The 18,969-nt window shown below is 34.9% G+C and overlaps 1 protein-coding gene across 5 annotated transcripts in view; it reads right to left on the reverse strand.

Annotated features, from left to right (window-relative positions):
- LOC145937177 (cyclic nucleotide-gated channel alpha-3) overlaps window positions 1-18,969 on the reverse strand; it is a 163,600-nt gene that overhangs the window by 72,962 nt on the left and 71,669 nt on the right. For 2 of the 5 annotated variants that reach the window (XM_083040090.1, XM_083040088.1), the window contains exons 1-6: window positions 14,914-14,942; window positions 14,370-14,552; window positions 5,098-5,366; window positions 3,530-3,768; window positions 2,647-2,861; window positions 1,492-1,747 (exon numbers count right to left, since the gene is read on the reverse strand). In XM_083040090.1, coding sequence (XP_082896216.1) covers window positions 1,492-1,747; window positions 2,647-2,861; window positions 3,530-3,768; window positions 5,098-5,148 — 761 coding nt within the window. In that variant the 5' untranslated portion in view covers window positions 5,149-5,366; window positions 14,370-14,552; window positions 14,914-14,942. Of the gene's footprint in view, window positions 1-1,491; window positions 1,748-2,646; window positions 2,862-3,529; window positions 3,769-5,097; window positions 5,367-14,369; window positions 14,553-14,913; window positions 14,946-18,969 lie in introns of those variants that run through there. The other 3 variants (XM_083040089.1, XM_083040091.1, XM_083040087.1) reach the window with 3 other exon arrangements.

An 18,969-nucleotide genomic window follows, 5' to 3' on the forward strand; every position in this document is an offset into this window, starting at 1 on the left:
GAGAAAGCGGGTCGAGAAAATTGGTGAAAATTCCGATATGGTCGGGGGGCGTCATAAATTTTGGAATTCCTTTTAGGACGTTCCAAGCGGCGAGAATCACGTGGAGCGCAATGAATGTTCGTTTCTTTTTTTTTTAATCTTCGCGCATATGATGAAGAATCCAGTCATCAACAGGTTAAAATATGTCTCTTTTTTTTATTTATTATTTTCGAGTGCGGCGAGTTTCCATCGTATTGACACACGATTTCACGATTTATGATGTAACGCGGTGCAGCGATTGGAACGATTGCAATCAATGATTTATAGTATAAACTATGGAAGAAGAACGCTGGAAGAAGGAAAACACTAGAGCGAAAAATGCACAAGTTTCGCTATTTTGAATTTTATTTCAACATTTGACGATTTCTTAATCTATCGACTGTTCTCTCAATACTAGAGATAAAGATTAAGTTTTGCCAAATTATCGAAAGTAGAATTCTTGTTATTAAAGAAAGAGAATCGCGTTATTAAATCTTCAATCTTATTTTCTGTGGTATTCTTTCTTTCTCTCTTCCTTCCAACGCTATCATTACTCTTCGTAAATGCGTTCATACTATGCGGTCCATGTTCTCACTGCCACCATTTATCACTAAATACGGTCGTCTGATTCCGAGTTCCGTTTGCTTAATACACATATCGCGTCCAATGTCAACGTTAGATGAGAATGAGACACGGTTATTTAGGAATAAATGAGAACATGGACGTTCCGACTGGTGAATCATTGTTCTTCGACGAAATCAGATTTTACGGAACATTGTTTGACGATAAGTCATTGATTTGTCGGAGATACACACACAGAAAAAGCCATGCTTCTTTCTGGCGCACCGTATTGCTACTGAGGAATGATAACATTGAGACACAACATTTATTCGTCGTATGTTCTTTTGCGGTATTTCTAGATCGTCGATGTTTGTATTGGAATGTAAACATTCACGTGCGAAAGAAATCAGCACCATGTTATTGTGATCTTAAACGAACTTTCGCAATCCTTTTCAATCTCGACTCTCGACTTCAAATAAATTCCGATATTTCTCGAGCAGAAATCTGAACTATTTATATATCCGAAATCAATTACGATGGTTGAGACGAGGCAAGAAATTCGCAGTAATGACTGTACTCGATTTTCACCAATCAATATATCTTAATCGTTGAAAATAAATTTGTTGCGCGAGAATCTCTTATGATATAAAAGATTTATTTAAAAAAAAAATGTTCCAATTCGTGGCACTCCATTTAATTCCGCACTAAAAATCAATTTCTTTTTTCAAATATCATGCATCATGCATAAAATTTATAATTATGTTATAAAAAAATATAATATTATATACATACAAATAAACACAATTAATAAAATATAGCATAAAATGATAAATTTGCAATTAAAATTTTTTTGTTTTATTTAATTAATAAGCTAGAATAATTATAAAAGATAGAGGATTGAATGATAATTACCGGTAAATTTTGACGAGTCTAAAACTTCGCAGCATACTGTTAAATCCTATAGATAAGTATAAAAAGTCGAGGGGCAGCAGGCACAGGATGTCTATGTAAAACGTGGTGCTGTTCGTGTAATGGTTTCTCAATTTCGTGGCGTCGGTTTGCAGCACACCGTCTTCCAAGTATCCCGTTCGAATGTGAAATATTATGTCGAGCACGTATAAAAAATCCGAGAAGTAGTCCAGGCAAAACCACACCCAACGAGTGTCCCCTGCATTCGCAAGCAAAAGAATGCCCATTTCAATATAAACAATATACATATTTTGTAATTAATTTTTATTACAAACAGTTTGATAATTCTTTTTTAAAAATTATAAAGATGTTCCTTATGAACTGTCCTTCTCTCTTGTAAAAATTGCATATATTTTTGAAATATAAAATCTTTTCATTTTCAATCGCTTATAATTAATTATCAGCTATTGATGCCTCCGTATTGATTGTCACTATTTTTAGTCCAGCTTTTTATACTTGTGATTGGAAAAATGCGGCTTCTATAATATTCTGCATATATGCGAAATATTTCAGTGGTGCCTTTCTATTTAATTTGCGTATTTTATGCATTGTTTTATAAATTATAGTTAAGTGCTTGCTTTGACATGCAATTAAAGGAAGAATTAAAATTTTCATTAAAATTGTGAGTGTTTTAACAAAAATCTAATTCATTTGATAAAATTGTTCAAAACTCTCGGATATGTAAAGTATTATTAAAAGCTATTCACTTAAAAATGCTTTTATATGAATAAATCAAAGCGCGAATATTACAACATAATTTAATAATTACAACGTAATTTAATAATTTTGTACTTGGAGCTTTTCACAGAAGAATTTTATATATATATATATATATATAATGATATATTTTAATCTTAGATTCTACACTTTTTATTTTTTATTAAAATAAATTGGAATTCAGAAACGTCTAGCGTGTGTGTAATAATAAAAAATTAAACCTCTCTAAAATCTGTTTCATTTTTACGATTCAATTAATTTTGCAAGAAGATATATTAATGTGCCGCTTGAGAATTCTCGATTCGGATCTTATCATGTCCTGATAAAATATAAGATGCTCCTACGAGCGCGGAAATCGAAATCATAAGCGCATGAACTAACCATTGATCTCCTGGAAGGCAAATCTATAGATGATCACCCAGAAGTTGTAAAGAAAGGCAAGGGAAACCACCATCGACCAATAGTAACAGAGGCGTCCCGCAGGATCGAAGATGAAGGACCAGTTTGGCGCGCCCGTGCGAAAATTCCTCGATCCAGGTTGCCCCGGAAAACCTCTACTACCACGTTGTTGTTGCTGTTGCTGAGCCGTGTACCTTCTGAGACAAAAATTCAGCGAACAAACGCTGATTAATTACTCTCGTCTTCGAACTGATGTCGCGGTTGTGTGCGGACATGGCCGTCCATTTTTTCGTTACTATTTGCACTGTATACGCAAAAATTCGCGTATCAATGTAAAAAAATACCATGTTGACAGTGTCGCGACAATAAAAAAAAAAGTGCGTACACATTTGTATATAACGCACGGTTTTGGTTTCGCTAAATTAAAAAAGAATTTCTATTGTTTACAGAAAAACTTTCGCAATATTGCATTGCTCTCGATGATTCTCCGTGTCCTTCCTCCCCTGGAGATATTTCTAATTAAAGAAAATCCTAGCGCTACAATTAAGCGCTCTTTAACAAAACGCAGAGAACGCCGCCCAATGGTATCAAATCCGCAAGAAGTCGCTTGAATATTTATGACCCTTTCCTCTACGCAGATTTCTTCGTTATATTCATTTTCTTGAATTTTCATTGTGGAAATGGCCTCCCATAAAGAGGGGAATTAGCATGAAATTGAATTTTTCCGCGAATATCCGTTTCCTTCGATATCGAGATACGGAAAAGAATGGCCATTGAGGGATATGTATAACGAAAATTGATATCCTACGATAATTGAAATATTCTCAATCGATCGTTCGCGATTGCTTGCCAATGAAGTACTCACGTTTCGGTGCCGTTGCAGCTGCTGTTGCTGAGATGATTGACCGACGCCGGTGTGTGCAGGTGCGATTGGTCACGCGAAGGCGTGAGCGCAACTGTATACGGCAGCTTGAATCTGCCCCTCAGGTGGTCCCTTCTTCTCGACTTGCGGCTCAGATCGAGCTCGCTTGCACCCCGGTTCACGTATCCTCCTTGAAGCGAGTCACGTGACGAACTGAAGTATCGCTGCGACACAGAATATACCTGCTCCAATTAGGATGCACAAAGCGTCACGCCGTTATCTCATAGATACAGATGGTGCGCGCATAAAAATGCTACATGCGATCTCTACGTAGATTTTTCTTTCTGTCTTTTATAGTACAGTATTAATATACTGTATAAATATAGATATATTGTACAAATATAGAAAATATATGTCGTAAGCTTAGATGGCTAATCCCCTTTATAAATTGACGAAGATTAACCATAAATATTATAAATTATCCTTTTCATAAGTAATTTCATTGGAAGTCGCTGGTTTTCGCGCGACCGAAACAACAATGCCGGTTGATTAACACATATATCCATATTTTGGCTGTACATATGTGTAACCGTTCCGGTTGTTTTTCATATATTTCACGGAGATTCTCGTAGCACATATTTTCCGCACCGGTTTATTCATGCAACATTCGAACCACCGAGGTATGGCTGCTATGCGGTTGTCACGCATACTAGACGGAGCGAACGTTGTTATCCGCTCGTGAAATTGTTCTCGCAGATTTTATTTTATTTTACTTTTTTTTACGTCGAATAGCTCGTGTCGAATTAAACATGCCTGTTGCGACAAGCCCGAATATGTGTATGATAATATTTTCGCGAAAATAAATACAATACGGTACGGTTATTTTGCTGTTATAATCTCGACTGAAATATTTAGCTGATAAAGCCTAAGTTGGAAAAAGTTGTCCTCTATTTTCTCATTCTTCCACTGTCCTCTATTCTTTCTCGTTTCGTCCATCTCGTTTTTCGTCGGATATATAACAACAAACGCAATTTTGTCCGCAGTCATTGCATTCTTTCAGAAAATCTTTTTAAAAGATACGATATTTAGTATACCTATATGTATATATTGTATAGAGTTTATTAAATTGTGTAAAACTAAATCTTTCGATAATAATTTTTAATATTTTCTTGGAATTCTATAAATTAAGAAGTTTCCTCGAGAAAGAAGACAGTACAGTGGCTACTTAAAAACATGTTAAAAAATTTGAACTCTGTATTTTTTACAACAAGAAAAAGTTGAAATATGGCAAACGAGGAGTGACAAAAGTAGTAAAAGAAATATATTTCGTTCTTTCCGCGCGCGCGATCTTTTTCAGTCGAATCCTCCAATTCTCTCGACGTAGATAGAATTGCAAAATTATTCGCTAAAAATCGGATTGGCGGGAGGGAGGCGAGGAAGATATTCGTGGACCGATGTCGAGCGCTCGATAAATGCGCGCGCGTCCTTGCCAGGATATTTCCTCCCGGCGAATGTGTGATAGCGAAAGGAATATTTTACTCTCGCGCGTGAGATCGCGGGCGGTAACCAACCTGCTGCTGCTGCTGATGGTAGTAGTGGTGGGTGGGTGTGTGTCGGCCCATGAATTTACCGCTGACGAGGTCCAAGAGGCTCTGCCTTGAGGGTAAAACTCCCCTGGACACGTTCTCCGCGCTCTTGGTGTCATCCTCCTTCTCCCTGCCGCCACCCCCGGCTCGGCCGTCGCCGGTCCTTCCACCCCTAATGTATTTCTCGCCCCCGCAGCTCAGGGCGGACGCGGAGCCGACGCTCAGACGATGTCTCACACCGCCACTGATGACGCCTGTAACATCAACGGAGAAAGAGATTGATATAAACGGTTATTCCTTTTTTTTAATCCGATCTATGAGAATTTAGCCAGTGATTTTTTCTATTTTTTTCATAAATATGTCATTCGGCGACTTCTTGCAATACTTGCGATCTGCATCGGCATTAGATTTAGAATCAAATACGTGAAAACAGAGATTCTTAAATGTTTCGTGTTCATTGACGAGATTAATCTCTTCGTATTCGTAGTGCGGATGTATCTGTGCGTAACTTTTTCAGAAGCTTTTAAAAATTCAATATGTAAGTATATTATTGCGTACTTTAATAATGATATTGTATAATTATTCTAAGAATAATGAGAGAGATATATATATGAATACATAATACTCTTGTATTTGCAAAAAAATGTTCCGAGTATGTACAGTAAAGTGATATTTCTGTTTGGAAAATAATAATGAACATTCATGTGTCAGTACCACCTGTGGCTATAATGACGTTTACAGTACGAGAAGGATTCCGTCGCAGTCGGGTAGAATTTCCTGTCTAATGAGGCGCATATAACGTACGATATTCATGAGAAGCAAAGAGAGACTGGTGTGTGAAATATAAGAAATAAAAGCTTCGTTTCAAAGACTCGGTTCCTTAGATTCGATTTCAGTGAAAATATTATAATAAAGTTCCATGGAAAATTTTTCCAGTTTTTATAAAAAAAAAAAAACTTAAAATCCTATTCTTAAGTTTTGTAATGCGATTCTCTTTACCTTATCTTTTTCATAATATTCTTTATGTGTAACATAAAAATATCGCGTAAAAATAACACTGATTCGGTGCTGATAAATTCAAGGTCAACATCGCGAATCTCGTCAAAAATGCGGAAAGAAATAAATAAGTTTTGCGAGGAGATGAAGCACCCTGGCATTATCTTCGCGCGCTATGTGATACCTGCAATGTCAAAGATACTGCAACGAGGCGAGTCTCATTTTCTTGCAGCGCGAGATTACGGCTCATCCACTTTTGATAGTAACAAAGCGTGACATGATAAGGGGCGCAAAATCCGAGCAGAACAAACTCCTGTTTCACTCCTGTCACCTTGCGAATCCGTTTAACTGAGAATAATTCCCGACGAGAAAGGTTATCGCGCATCCGCAGACAATTCTCTTTCTATAGAAAATCTAAACTGCAATTTGTTTTTTTAATCAACACGATTTCTCGAATTTTCGTCCTCTGTGTTTGTATAATTATATAATATTCACTATTATATAGGGAACGTTTAGAGTTGGACGAATGACATTAGCGATATCTTCGCGCGCTATAAATACGAAAAGATTAATTTCGCCAATTAACGCGAGACATATAAGATTCTCCGGTTTTATGGCTCTAATTTTAAATAATAGCATTACAAATTGATTAGCACGATAGAGACTTATAAGTAAACGATGAGAGAGAACTAGGCTCCGCCTCAGGTGAAATTAATGAAGAGAAGGATGTGTCTATGAGAAAAATAATTAAATAAATGATTAAATAAAAGATGAATAAGAATACATGACGCATTATACAAAAGTAACAAAGTGTTACCAGAAACGCCGATAAGATTTCTGCTCTTCGAGACTGTTTGGCAAATAATCTTGCGCGCGCGTCCGACGTCTTCCATTAAGGCGCGGCGAAGAAAAACGATCGCAAAAAATCTGCGCCGGAGTTCTCTCTCTCTCTCTTCATTACTCCCCTCTGTTATTTTCCCGTTAATGTGATGTAAAATGACACTGTGCAAAATAAGCAGCGAGAGATCTCGTCGAATACGAGCTGACAATGAACGAACTGGCGAATTTACATTCAAGAACGTCTTTTTATTTTGAGTGGCCGGGAAAAATTTGCTCAATTCTAATTAAGATATAATTATTATTATTATTTATGTTAATTAAGTATTGCTATAGTAGATTATAGCTAATTAATTTACTTTTATTTCGCCGGCCGAACTCGAGACGCAACATCACAAATAATATAACATTGTTGCACTGTTTTTCTTTAATATAGAAACAATATTTTTCTAGCAATATATATAATAAGGATAGGGGTAAATATGAGTGATAGACGATTCCAATTAAAGTTAAGAGTGTCTCGTTAAGATCTCACGTCCCAGAGAAAGTACAGTGGGCATAAAAGTAATTGCTTTCTAGCGTCCAAGAGAATTAATAGGATAAGTTTTGAAGTAAAAGAGAACTAAGACAAGTTTCTTTTTAAGTACTTAGTATAAAGACATGTAGTATAAAACATTGGAAAGTTGTGCTAAATATTGATCACCTTCGACATAATAATGAAAGAAAAGCCGCCTCGAACTTTATTAAGAGAAATCTGTTAAATTTCAAGTATTGACCCAGTTCTTAATGCTAATATAATTCAATAAAAAACTTTATTGAATTATATTATTAAATTTTTACTATTATATTATTATATTATTATATAATAATTTTTATTATTATATTATTACATTTATTATTAAATTTTAATTTAATATACATACAAGAATCACATTGAAAGTTCCAAAATCTTTCCAAAACGGTTTGATTTTTTTATTTTGTTTACTTTCCAAAACGGATCTTACTTACTTCATTCGAAATACCCAAGTGGCTAAAGTGATTTTTAGATCAACCGAGTTGAAAGGTCCGAATGAATTATGCGGGACACGTCTAGCGGACATTATGGCAAAGGACAAATTAATTCTAGTTGGAGGCGCGAAAGGGTTTATTCTCGTTGCGGGCACGTCGTGCGGTCAGTCCTTTGGACCATTGTACGTTCTCTCAAAGACCCGGCGACACGTAAATATTGTACTCGGGTAAACGTACCCACACGGCATATACACGGCAGAGTGTCGACAATGGGAATACGACTCTCCAAATCGAATTTACATTCTTCGCGCTGGGCACGTTCTTTACGTCCAATTTTATCGACTTGGCCTGTTTGGCGTCCTTCCCGGTTGATCCTTTCTGACTGCAATTTGCGCGGCGATGCGCGCGTTGCGCATTTTAAAACATTAATCAAAAACAAAAGGGGAACGCGAGGAGATGTAACTCATAAACCGTAATTTACGACCGTTATATGCGTCGAGCCCTTGCAGCCCTTTTTCTCGACTTTCGAAGCGAGAGAAATTTTTTATGAATCTCCCGGCCAATTTCCACGACCGTGCATTCGTTGTATTCCAGAAAACGGAAGAAATCTCGTATCGAAGGACGTTATGTTTAATCGTGATTTATTGCGAGATCGAAATTGCACGATACAAAACAAAAGCGAAATTTTTACTTTGAGTACGGATTTCATTGGTGCAGTAAAAATGTTTTATGGCTTGCGTGTTATTGGCGTCCCTCGTGTAAAAAAAAATATCTTCCAGCGTATATAAAGCTCGTCGTCGTACTATACAGTGCTATATTATATAAATATACATATACACGCATTCGGATACGAATGAGTCTTAATAAGCGGGAAGTCTCACGGGACAACATTGATACTATCAATACGTCAATTTGACAGCGATTCGAGAATTCAAAGTTTGTATGCCGCGGATCATTTCCGGAACTCACCGTCTTACGAACGGATGACTTTTCTCCGTGCGAAAGATATATTCGCATTCGAACTTTTTTCGAACGAAAATATGACGATTTCAATATCCGTCTTTCGCCAGCAGTTCCTCATCATTGGCTGTGCCAATTTATCGCTCGCGTAGAAGAAAAGTAAGTTTAATAGTGACGCCACGCACCAAACGAGTAAACGGAAATCCTCGCGAAAATTGAAAAAGAGCAGTGCCGACGAGGAATAAGGTAACAAAATTACTGTAATTAAAACTGTCTTTTGTTGCAACTGCGCGACAAGAATAGCAATGGTATAAATAAAATGGAACTTTGATATGAGCGCAAGTCAATATAATTAAGAGCACGAAAATTTCACGTGTAAAATGATTGAATGTTTTTCCATTTCTCAAAATATTTTACTTTAGATGTAATTATATATAACTGTAGAATATTCAAAAATAGATAAAAAAACTAATTTCCATTGTCATTATTTGATCATTTTGTCATTTATAATACAGTATTATATAATCAGGTTTTGTTATAAAAAGATTTGTCACAGTAGGTATGATGAGCTTCTCGAAAATGTCATCTCTTCAAAAATATTATCATTAAGCGGATCGAATCAGTGACCTGGAACGAAATGTCAACCCCTGAAGCGGATAAGGCCTAATACTATACATTGTTGTTGAGACAATTTCGTATACAATGTGACCACTAGGGTATACCATCATAGAGATTGTATCGATCACGATGCCCATTCTAGAGGAAAACGAGAAATTGTCATGAAATTACATATCGCGTCACGTAGGATACGATACGTGTTGCAAATCCAGAGACATATTCACTTCCGAATAATACGCTTAGATCTACCGACAAATAATGACAAATCATTTCCATGAGACAATCATTGATTTTATCGTTTACGTTTTATCGATGAAAACTGCACGAGTACTATCACGATGTTGGAAAAAAACTATTGTTTCGAATAAAAAAATAATTTTTAAAAATATAGTATGTTGTACAATTCTTGCATTATTTGGCGCTTTTTCTAAAAATCACGTACGTCGAACCTGGCAAACAACTTTTGTACCTCTGTCGAGAGAGAACGCTCGAAATTGAGAAAATAAATAAAAACGAAAAAAGAAAAAAGAAAGAGAGAGCTAAAGGCTCGAGATAAAAATTAAAACAGATGTCCGTTCTCGGATGGAACGAAGAACGTGGCAGAAATTTCATCCCCGCGTGTTTTTGACACTGCGTGACAAGTACAAATGGAACTCGAAAAAAGGAGCGCGACAGGTGGAACAACAACAGTATCACAGGTATTACGATGCGCGTTCAGATTGCCGACATAGAAAATTGAATAAGCTTTCAGAGTTGCTCCCTGAAAAAAGTTATCTGCGCGAAACTCATGTGATTCAACGAAATATTCGGAGGGGAAGAAATGCATGAGGCTGTGGAACTTCGATAATCGATGCATGGATATGCAAAGATGAATTTGTGTACAACGAATCAATTGAAAAGAGAGAGAAAAAGAGGGAAAGAGAGAGCAGCACGTTTGCATCGTTTCTATTTAGAGTACCTACCGTTAGTAGTATATATAAAGTATATATCCGTCGGACCGCGTACACTTTAGCGGTAAGGGTGCCAGGCACATCAGTTTTACGCGTTATCGAGCGTGCAAAACGCGGGGTGAATGGACGCGTAGACGAAAAAAATGGCCAGAATAGCGAATCATTTCCGAGTGAATAGTTTTCATCTGTGAAATAAAGTCGCAACGCGCAACGCAATCAGAATGTAAAAACATTAAAATCTTTCTTTTTGTAAAAAAAAAGATGAAAAATTGCACGTATTAATTTTTGATATTTTTATTACCAATTTCTATAGGTCCGTCTATTAAAATTTAATTGATTGATTAAAGGTGAATTGTGATATATATATTACGTATATTGTATATATCGCGATTAATTTGTTAAAGTTGCATTATTACTAAACATTTAATCATTGATTGAACATTTAGAAAGTCTCGTCAAAATTTATTAATTAAAATTAATTTATACTGATCCTCTTCTCTTGTAGTTCGGATTAATATCGCTATTTACGATAGGTAATCGGATAGAAGATTATTATCGCCATCGATACTAATATAACGCATCTCGTAGCAGTGATAGAATCAATATGTTACGTAAATAACAATTTATATCGTAGAAGATATTCTGTTAATTGTTTATAATGGAGTTCGTATATGAGATAGTAGTAAACGCTGTTACATAGCCAGACACAATTCAGTAGTAAAGCAAAGGATAAATACCACATATCAGGTACAGAAGATTCAGTGATAGATTTGTATTCAGCGTATAATATATATGAAAATTTATCAAAAAGATTATGAAAACATAATTGAACTAAAAGTAATGCGTTACAAAAATTTTCTTAGTGCAAAATTATTTTTAAAAAAATTTTTACATTAAATATTTTGATCAAATCGATTAGTGAGACGAAATTCAAATATGTTGCAATAAACACTGTATTTTGAATTTATTTTAAAAATATCAAACTCAAATGTCGTATTTATCAGCAAACAATGTAATGGCATGTAATTAAAAATGAAAATATAAAAAGCAACGTTGGATGGCGAAAAGCAACACGAAAATTTTACGAAGAAAGTCCGAATTAATATTTAATAAAGAGCTATGTGTAAAAACAATTAATATTTAATACCGTACAGCAAATCTTTCTCTAAAGAAAATTATTTTATCTAATGAAATTTTATATCGCATAATGATCATAAAATACAATAAAAATTGAAAACATTTGTTATTAAAAAAATGCTTTACTTTAACAAAATGTGATAAGATTTTTTTCGAAAATTAAAACATCTTTATTTTAATAGAAGAAATAATATATTTTGGCATATCTAGTTTTTTATTATTAATAATATTAATAATTATATCATAATTATATATTGATCATTTACGCGGAATTTAAAAGACAAAAATATAAAATTTCAAAATTTTTATATATTTATTTATGTAATAATATATAATATATTTACAAATATGATTAAAATTTTTTTCAACAGCTGTCTTTTAACTTTAGCATAAACAATACCATGTCTCGTGATTTAACTTCTTATTATCAGCGTTATCGGACTCTCTTGCGCAAATTTTGATAATAACGGACTCATGTTACACGAGATCTCACTTGTGCTTTTTAATTAGTTTAATATGCAGACATTTTCTACAGCCATGGAAATTTATGAAAATTACACGCTATCGTAGTCAGTAGCCAGATGCTTTTTAAGATGCTTGCAACCTCACGTTAGAAATTCAAATAGAAACGTTACGTTATACATTCATAACTTAAACTGCAGTCAGGTCAATCGAAAACAAGTTAATCCCATATTATACGAAATTACTAAATGCCATTTCGCCGTAATTGCTTATAATTGAACTGCAACGAGTGCGGTCATAACGACTTTTTTAGCATTTAGATAGAATGGTCGCAGTGCGTCGCATTGCTTTTAGTGCAATTATTTTTCCCTGCAATTGTGGGACAACGCAAAAACATATATGTTTGCGAAGCTGTTTATCACTCTGCAAATAAATCTTTTATATTCTTATTTATATGCTTTATAATAATGCCTTTTAGCAATGTATAACTGTCGACGAATCAATACATACATATGTGGAAAAACAGCTATTTGTATCTTGTGCAGAAATTGCAATCAGTATTCGCGACATGTCGGCAAATAAGGACTAAAAATACGATTGCGATTATCGACAGTTTGATCGAGATATTTAATACCTGATAATAAATCTATTTTTGCATCGGACACGTTTATGTCTCGAAGAGTTTTAGATTTTCACGAAATTGACACATCCAAAGTTTTTCAATTTATTATTTTATAAAATTTCCATTTCCATCGCAATTAGCTCGTTAAAAATGTCAACGAAAAAGATGTGTGCATGAAAATACGGACAGGATTATTTTTAAATGCCATTTATATTTTTAACAAGATTTTACGGAACGTTACTTATGGTCAAATAAATTAACAGAAAAACGATTTGTTAATTGAATGAAGTATTTATATCGACTTAACTGGCAATTATAATATTTCACGAATGTATCGCTATAATAAAATTTGCGATTTTTCATCTTTTAATGATAATCTGTAAGCAAGTATATTTTCAATCTCGATATATAATGTATAATGCAATATATTACGATATTATTATATTTGTCAATTCGCAATCCCGCGTTCGTATTTACTCTAACCGACGGAATATTTTCGTTATGAAATTCACTGTAGCCGATGCAATTGAATTATTGCCGCTTTTTACCGCATGTAAAATACTTTCGTCCGTGACAAATACCGCCATTGCCACTGTTTATCGAAATATAACATTTGTTTTCGCGATTTTTAAGCTAATAATTTTGGTAAGCTAACGCGATAGAATCCGTCTGACTTTATCAAGCGACAGATATATACCTATCCTTCATCCGTAACAGCTAACAGCGTAACAGCTAACGTCGTCGTAACTTCCCTTAATGATAACAGTTAACTGATTGTAGCACAAAGTTAAATTACAAAGGACATGTCCTATACGTATGTATTTCACGGGTGCAGGACCTCAGGTCCTGTTCTGTTTCCTTTTTTGTTTGTTCTTCATCTCTCGCTCAGCGAGACAATGAAGAGGAGGGCGCGTTTTAGTCACGAATTGAAACTTGGAACAAGCTAATGTAAATTAACTTGGAACGGTGAAATCTCTCTTCAAACAAACATCTTTTCTTTCGCGAGTCGTGTCGAAAACATTTTCCCTGGAGTCGCGATTCGCTATTTTCGAGTCTAGTCTCGCGCATTGTCTTTCCTGCATCCCGTTTATTCGCGAAAATTAAAAAAGAACACGATCGATATAATCTAAAAATGACGATGACAGGTGGCACTTTTCGCGACGTTTTTCTTCTTTTCTCGAAACGACTTTCCCCATTAAAATTTGCTAATTAAATACGCGTCACAAACGACGGACGGCGGATTGAACATGACTGATAGCGGCGATTGCTTTCGACGGCGAGCGCATTCGACTCGCACAGAAATAATCAACGTCATATCCCGCAGATTTCATAGCTCGCCTCACGTCGCTCTATTTCCCACCAACCCCCTTTTACGAGATTAAATTCCGGTCAGGAGAGGGTTACGTTAGGTTAGATTTCAGACGCGAGATATAGACGACGCGAAATTCAAAGTGCATTGAATCAGTCCCGATGAAGAGATACAATTTTCAATATAAACAAATAACATTTTTTTCTTTGAATATCTGAGAATATATATTAATAAATAAATCGAAATATAAACGTGCTTGATATAAATCTGATCTAGCACACAAGTCGTTTCGATTTAGCAGACACATTTTAAGAAATATTATATGTAATATTATAATTATACAAATCTGATTACTCACCGATATTCGTGGATTCAACATCGTCGTCGTACGTATTTCAATTATCGAAAGCGTAATGTGTAGCTCACATAATAAGATATACGGCAACGGTAATACTTCAAGTTGATTGCTTCGTCTCTTCCACGAGAAAATATAATTTGATCAATTCATTCGGATATTTAAAATACCGCACTATAGAGAGATCTGCAACATTATATAGATATTTCGCCTTTAGTAGGATATCGGATTTCGATATGTGGTAAATGGAAATTTTAATACGCAAGCACGCACAAGTATATGTATACATCGGCGACGCGTGCGCGGTTCTTTTTCCCGCGCGATTCCTTCCTTTCCGCGCGATTTCTTCTCCCCCCCTCCCCCCCCCCCCACAACTCCTCTCCCTGCTACTGTCGAGGGTCGAGAGCGACGCATATATATATGTCTTTCGCGTCTTTATCCGCATCAAGCGCACCGCGCAGAAACGAAACTCCGCTGACCCGAGCAACGATTAATCGAACTTCGGCAATGAACTTTCGAATTAATTAAGATATCCGATCGCAATTACCTGATAATTATCCCTCGCGGTCTCGTCGCTGTCTTCGTGTCACTGTCCGTGCGACATCTGTGCGATACTTTTCGATACAAGCGCTTCGAAGCGTTCGATCGGTCCGGATAGAGGAATCTCTGCTCCATTTCCTTTCGTTCAATCAAATGCTTCGAAGCGTTCGTAGCGTCAAGTGGAGCGTACGCACGTATATTCGAGAGACTGTATTTATTACATATATAATTTTTGTTTTTTACATCGTCGTATAGATATTTTAATTGTCGAAACATAATATACCTGCGTAATAAGACGATACAATATTTATATATATCGATTATATCTCTCTATATTTTTCCGAACAATTTTATCGACATAAACGGAGAATATTGCCAAGAATATTTATTGATAGTCCGCGACACGATAGACATTTCGTTTTCATTGGAATATTAGATTTCAATGCACGCTGACAAAAATTATATCGTAAAGCTGTTTATATTGTATATATGTGTAGTGTATACATGTAGCGCGTACTCACACTCTTTGTTTTGACTCGTGCGCGACGACCTTGTGTTTACACCGGCGCGGAGGCGACGTCTCACACCACTTTGGAATGTCGAGCGTGACGTACGTATATTTCTCGCTTCAAGAGTGAATTACATGCATGAAAGAAAACCTCGCGACTCTCCCGAGAGACTTGAGCGAGCGATTTGAGCGAGCATCGGAAATGAACTTTCGAATCGATTAAGATACGTATCTCTCTGTGATACTCTATAACCTCTCCGCTGCTCTCGCGTATTCTGGCGCGCTCGTCACTGTACATACGTCACTGCTACGTAACTGCGATGTGAAGTCGACGCGACGCGTTCGAGTTGCGAGTATCGAGTGTATCGAAACATATCTCGAAGGCATTGTAATGGCGATTGCTGCTGCAAACCGACGAACGTGCGATCGTTGCGTGTCGTTATTTAATCACGATGAGTGTTATCACGAGTGTAATACTCGTGTCGGGAGTGCCGTAATAAGCGACGAGTATCGCGTTACGTTAATTAGTTCGCGTGTGTCTTTGATGGACCTGCAGGCACGCGAGCGACCAGGGGACGCTGCGTCCGGAGCAAACGCGAGGGAAACCGGTACAACGCATCGACTGGTGAGTAATGTTATTTCTCATATAAATGCTCGCACAAGTGTAATCGTGCGCTTATTTCGTTCGTGGCAACTCGATGTTATTGTTGCGTTATAGCGAGCTTTAACATGCGCCTCGTATCCCGTCGTCGTTATTGTGGACGAAGGTAGGTGCCGAGAAATGTATCTCGCTCATATGCAGCTTTAGAGAGAGAGAGAGAGAGAGAGAGAGAGAGAGAGAGAGAGAGAGAGAGAGAGAGAGAGACTCTGGTTCTCAATATTCGCAGTCGCGAAATATGTTTCGTGCTTCCGAGCGACTTTTCAACTTGGACTTGAATGCATATTCGGGAATTTTTGCTGAGGAATTTTTGCTACGATTTATATATATATATATATATATATATATATATATATATATACACATGTAGAGGATGATCATAAATCCACACATATCGTTACATATTATTGAGGTTTCTTTATTAAATTTAAAATGTATTTTTCTTTAAAATTAGTATTATTTTCTGAGTAACATTTTTTTTTATTTTATTCCTTTTATATATAAACAATTTCTATAAAATTTATTTTTCAAAAAATTTCTTTTTTAAATGCTGTAAATAATTCAGTAGTTATTTTTATATTTTATTTCAGAAAAATCACAAAATTACAATACAATATAAAATTATAAAATACGAAATTAATATTAATTAATATATAAAATATTAATATAAATTAATAATAAAAAATTTTTTATTTTTTTATTTTCGATTTTATTTTATTTCTTATTTTATAAAAAATATATTATTTTCTATTAATTTTTTTATTATAAGTAATAAGTACTAAATATTTCAATATTTAATATTAAATTTTATTTGAGAAAAATTTTGAAATTCTAATAAAGAAGAAAATTTTTGTCTTATGCATTTCTTGAGAATTTAATTAATAAAAAATATAATTTATAAATATAATTAGTTTTCAATTATTTATAATTTAAGAAATACTTACTTAGACAAAATTGATTTTAAATTAGTATTAGTATTTTACTTAGACATATATTCACGATCACTTGATGTGAATATTATTCTCGTATTTGCGGATTGCGGATTGCATGCAATAATAATCGCAAAATGTATTTTCGATTGGTCGCCCGATGCATTTTACGGTGCATTCGGATGAATCTGACGAGAAAAATTCGATTCTTCGCATGGTTTTCGGAATATTTATGCAGTCACTATAGACCATAACATCGATCGGATTTCTTATTTAGGATTCGCATTGGCGCGTGACGCGAAGCTAGATTTCCATTTATCTTTTGTATTCTAGTTACGACTTTTCAAGACATGCACTCGGAAGTACTTTACAAAACGAAGCATGCCATTGGTTATAATGACATTGCCGGAACAGTAAAATCAAGCGTTTTTGTAAAGTTTCATTATTTTTGTCTTGTTTGTAATCGATGAACTTACAGAGAAGAAGTTTTACGATGCTGCTCTCGACTCGAGAGAAATAGCATCAATTAATTTTTTTTATAAATAAATACTGAAGACTTTTCGAGAATTTTAAATTCATTTAACAAAAATTTAGTAAAATATAAAAAAACTTCATTATATTTCTTATTGATTAATCTCTTATTGAAATTCATATGAATGTACGTATATGTATAAATTAATTATACATTAAGCAAATATTTTTATGATTCAAATATTTATCGTAAATTGTGAGACAAATACTAGAGAAAATATATTATTTGTCATATAAAAAAATCAGTTTGGACAGTAAAAATTTAAATTATTTACTTGTTTACTGAAAATAGTTTTAATGCGGAAGTAGTCAATTTCTATAGATAGTAAGAAACTTTATTTTTAACGATATATTGGAATTTTATATTTTTCTGTTGTATTTCCTTCTCGATCTCATGTTAGATAAAATATGAATAAACTTTGATATTTCTGCAAATGTCACGTGAATTTAACAATATTTTATATAAATACAATTACATATAAATTCTTATTTTCTTTTCAAGATACGGTGTCTTTAAGAAAAGAAAGAAAATATATATAAGGAGTGCATATACATATATCGTTCTATTGAATAATGACACTATTATCGATAACTAATGCGAACTACTCGGAACTACTAATTATGTCATTATCGGGCTAATACTCAGGTTTACTTCCTCCTGTCGTGTTTCCTGAGAGAGGTACGACAGCCAGGACAAACCTTCGTAACCCTCGTAAACGGAAGATGGGATCGATCCTTCGGACACGTGTGCGCCTGTTTCGAATAATCGAAACGATACATTATGCGTACCGAATCCAAAAGTTTGGACCTTTGTCGACTCCTTTTTTTTCCGTACAAATATGTTACAATTTTCACACTTCTGAGCTCTTGACTAAATTTAAGAAAAGACATAAAGTTATACCCATGTATAAAACATTATTAAATTCATGTGACAGTTCAAGGATAGTGAAAGTTTATTTATATATTCTTTGTATACAGTATATAGAGAAAGGATATAAAAAAAAATTCCCTGTTCCCTCCCCAAGATATTGTTTGAAAAACTGTATAAAATAGAAACACACAGTCATATTGTCCGAAAAAAATTCTCTAACAGTAGAAGAAATAGAGAGTACGCTATTACTATGAAAAATTAAAATAAAAATATCTGTATAAAAAACCCTTTATGAAATTTGAAATTGATCGGCACGCAAGACGCGGGATTACAATAGAATTGTATCACATTCGGCATGTGCGCGATTGATTTTCATTACCCGCGTTCGCACTTACAAACCATTAATTTGAATACCCCAACACTTAAACGCCGATATATTGGGCATCGGTTACTCGCGTGCTTTCCGATAACTCGGCCAATTATATTTACGCGAACGATTTACTCGAAATTCCGCGGTCCTCATGAATGTACCCCGATTGGCATTGCTGTCATTTGATACGCGCGCA

The sequence above is a fragment of the Prenolepis imparis genome, unplaced genomic scaffold (genome assembly GCF_030444845.1).
Source record: "Prenolepis imparis isolate NDT839.2.m4 unplaced genomic scaffold, iyPreImpa1.0 SCAF_6, whole genome shotgun sequence".
Lineage (NCBI taxonomy): Eukaryota > Metazoa > Arthropoda > Insecta > Hymenoptera > Formicidae > Prenolepis > Prenolepis imparis.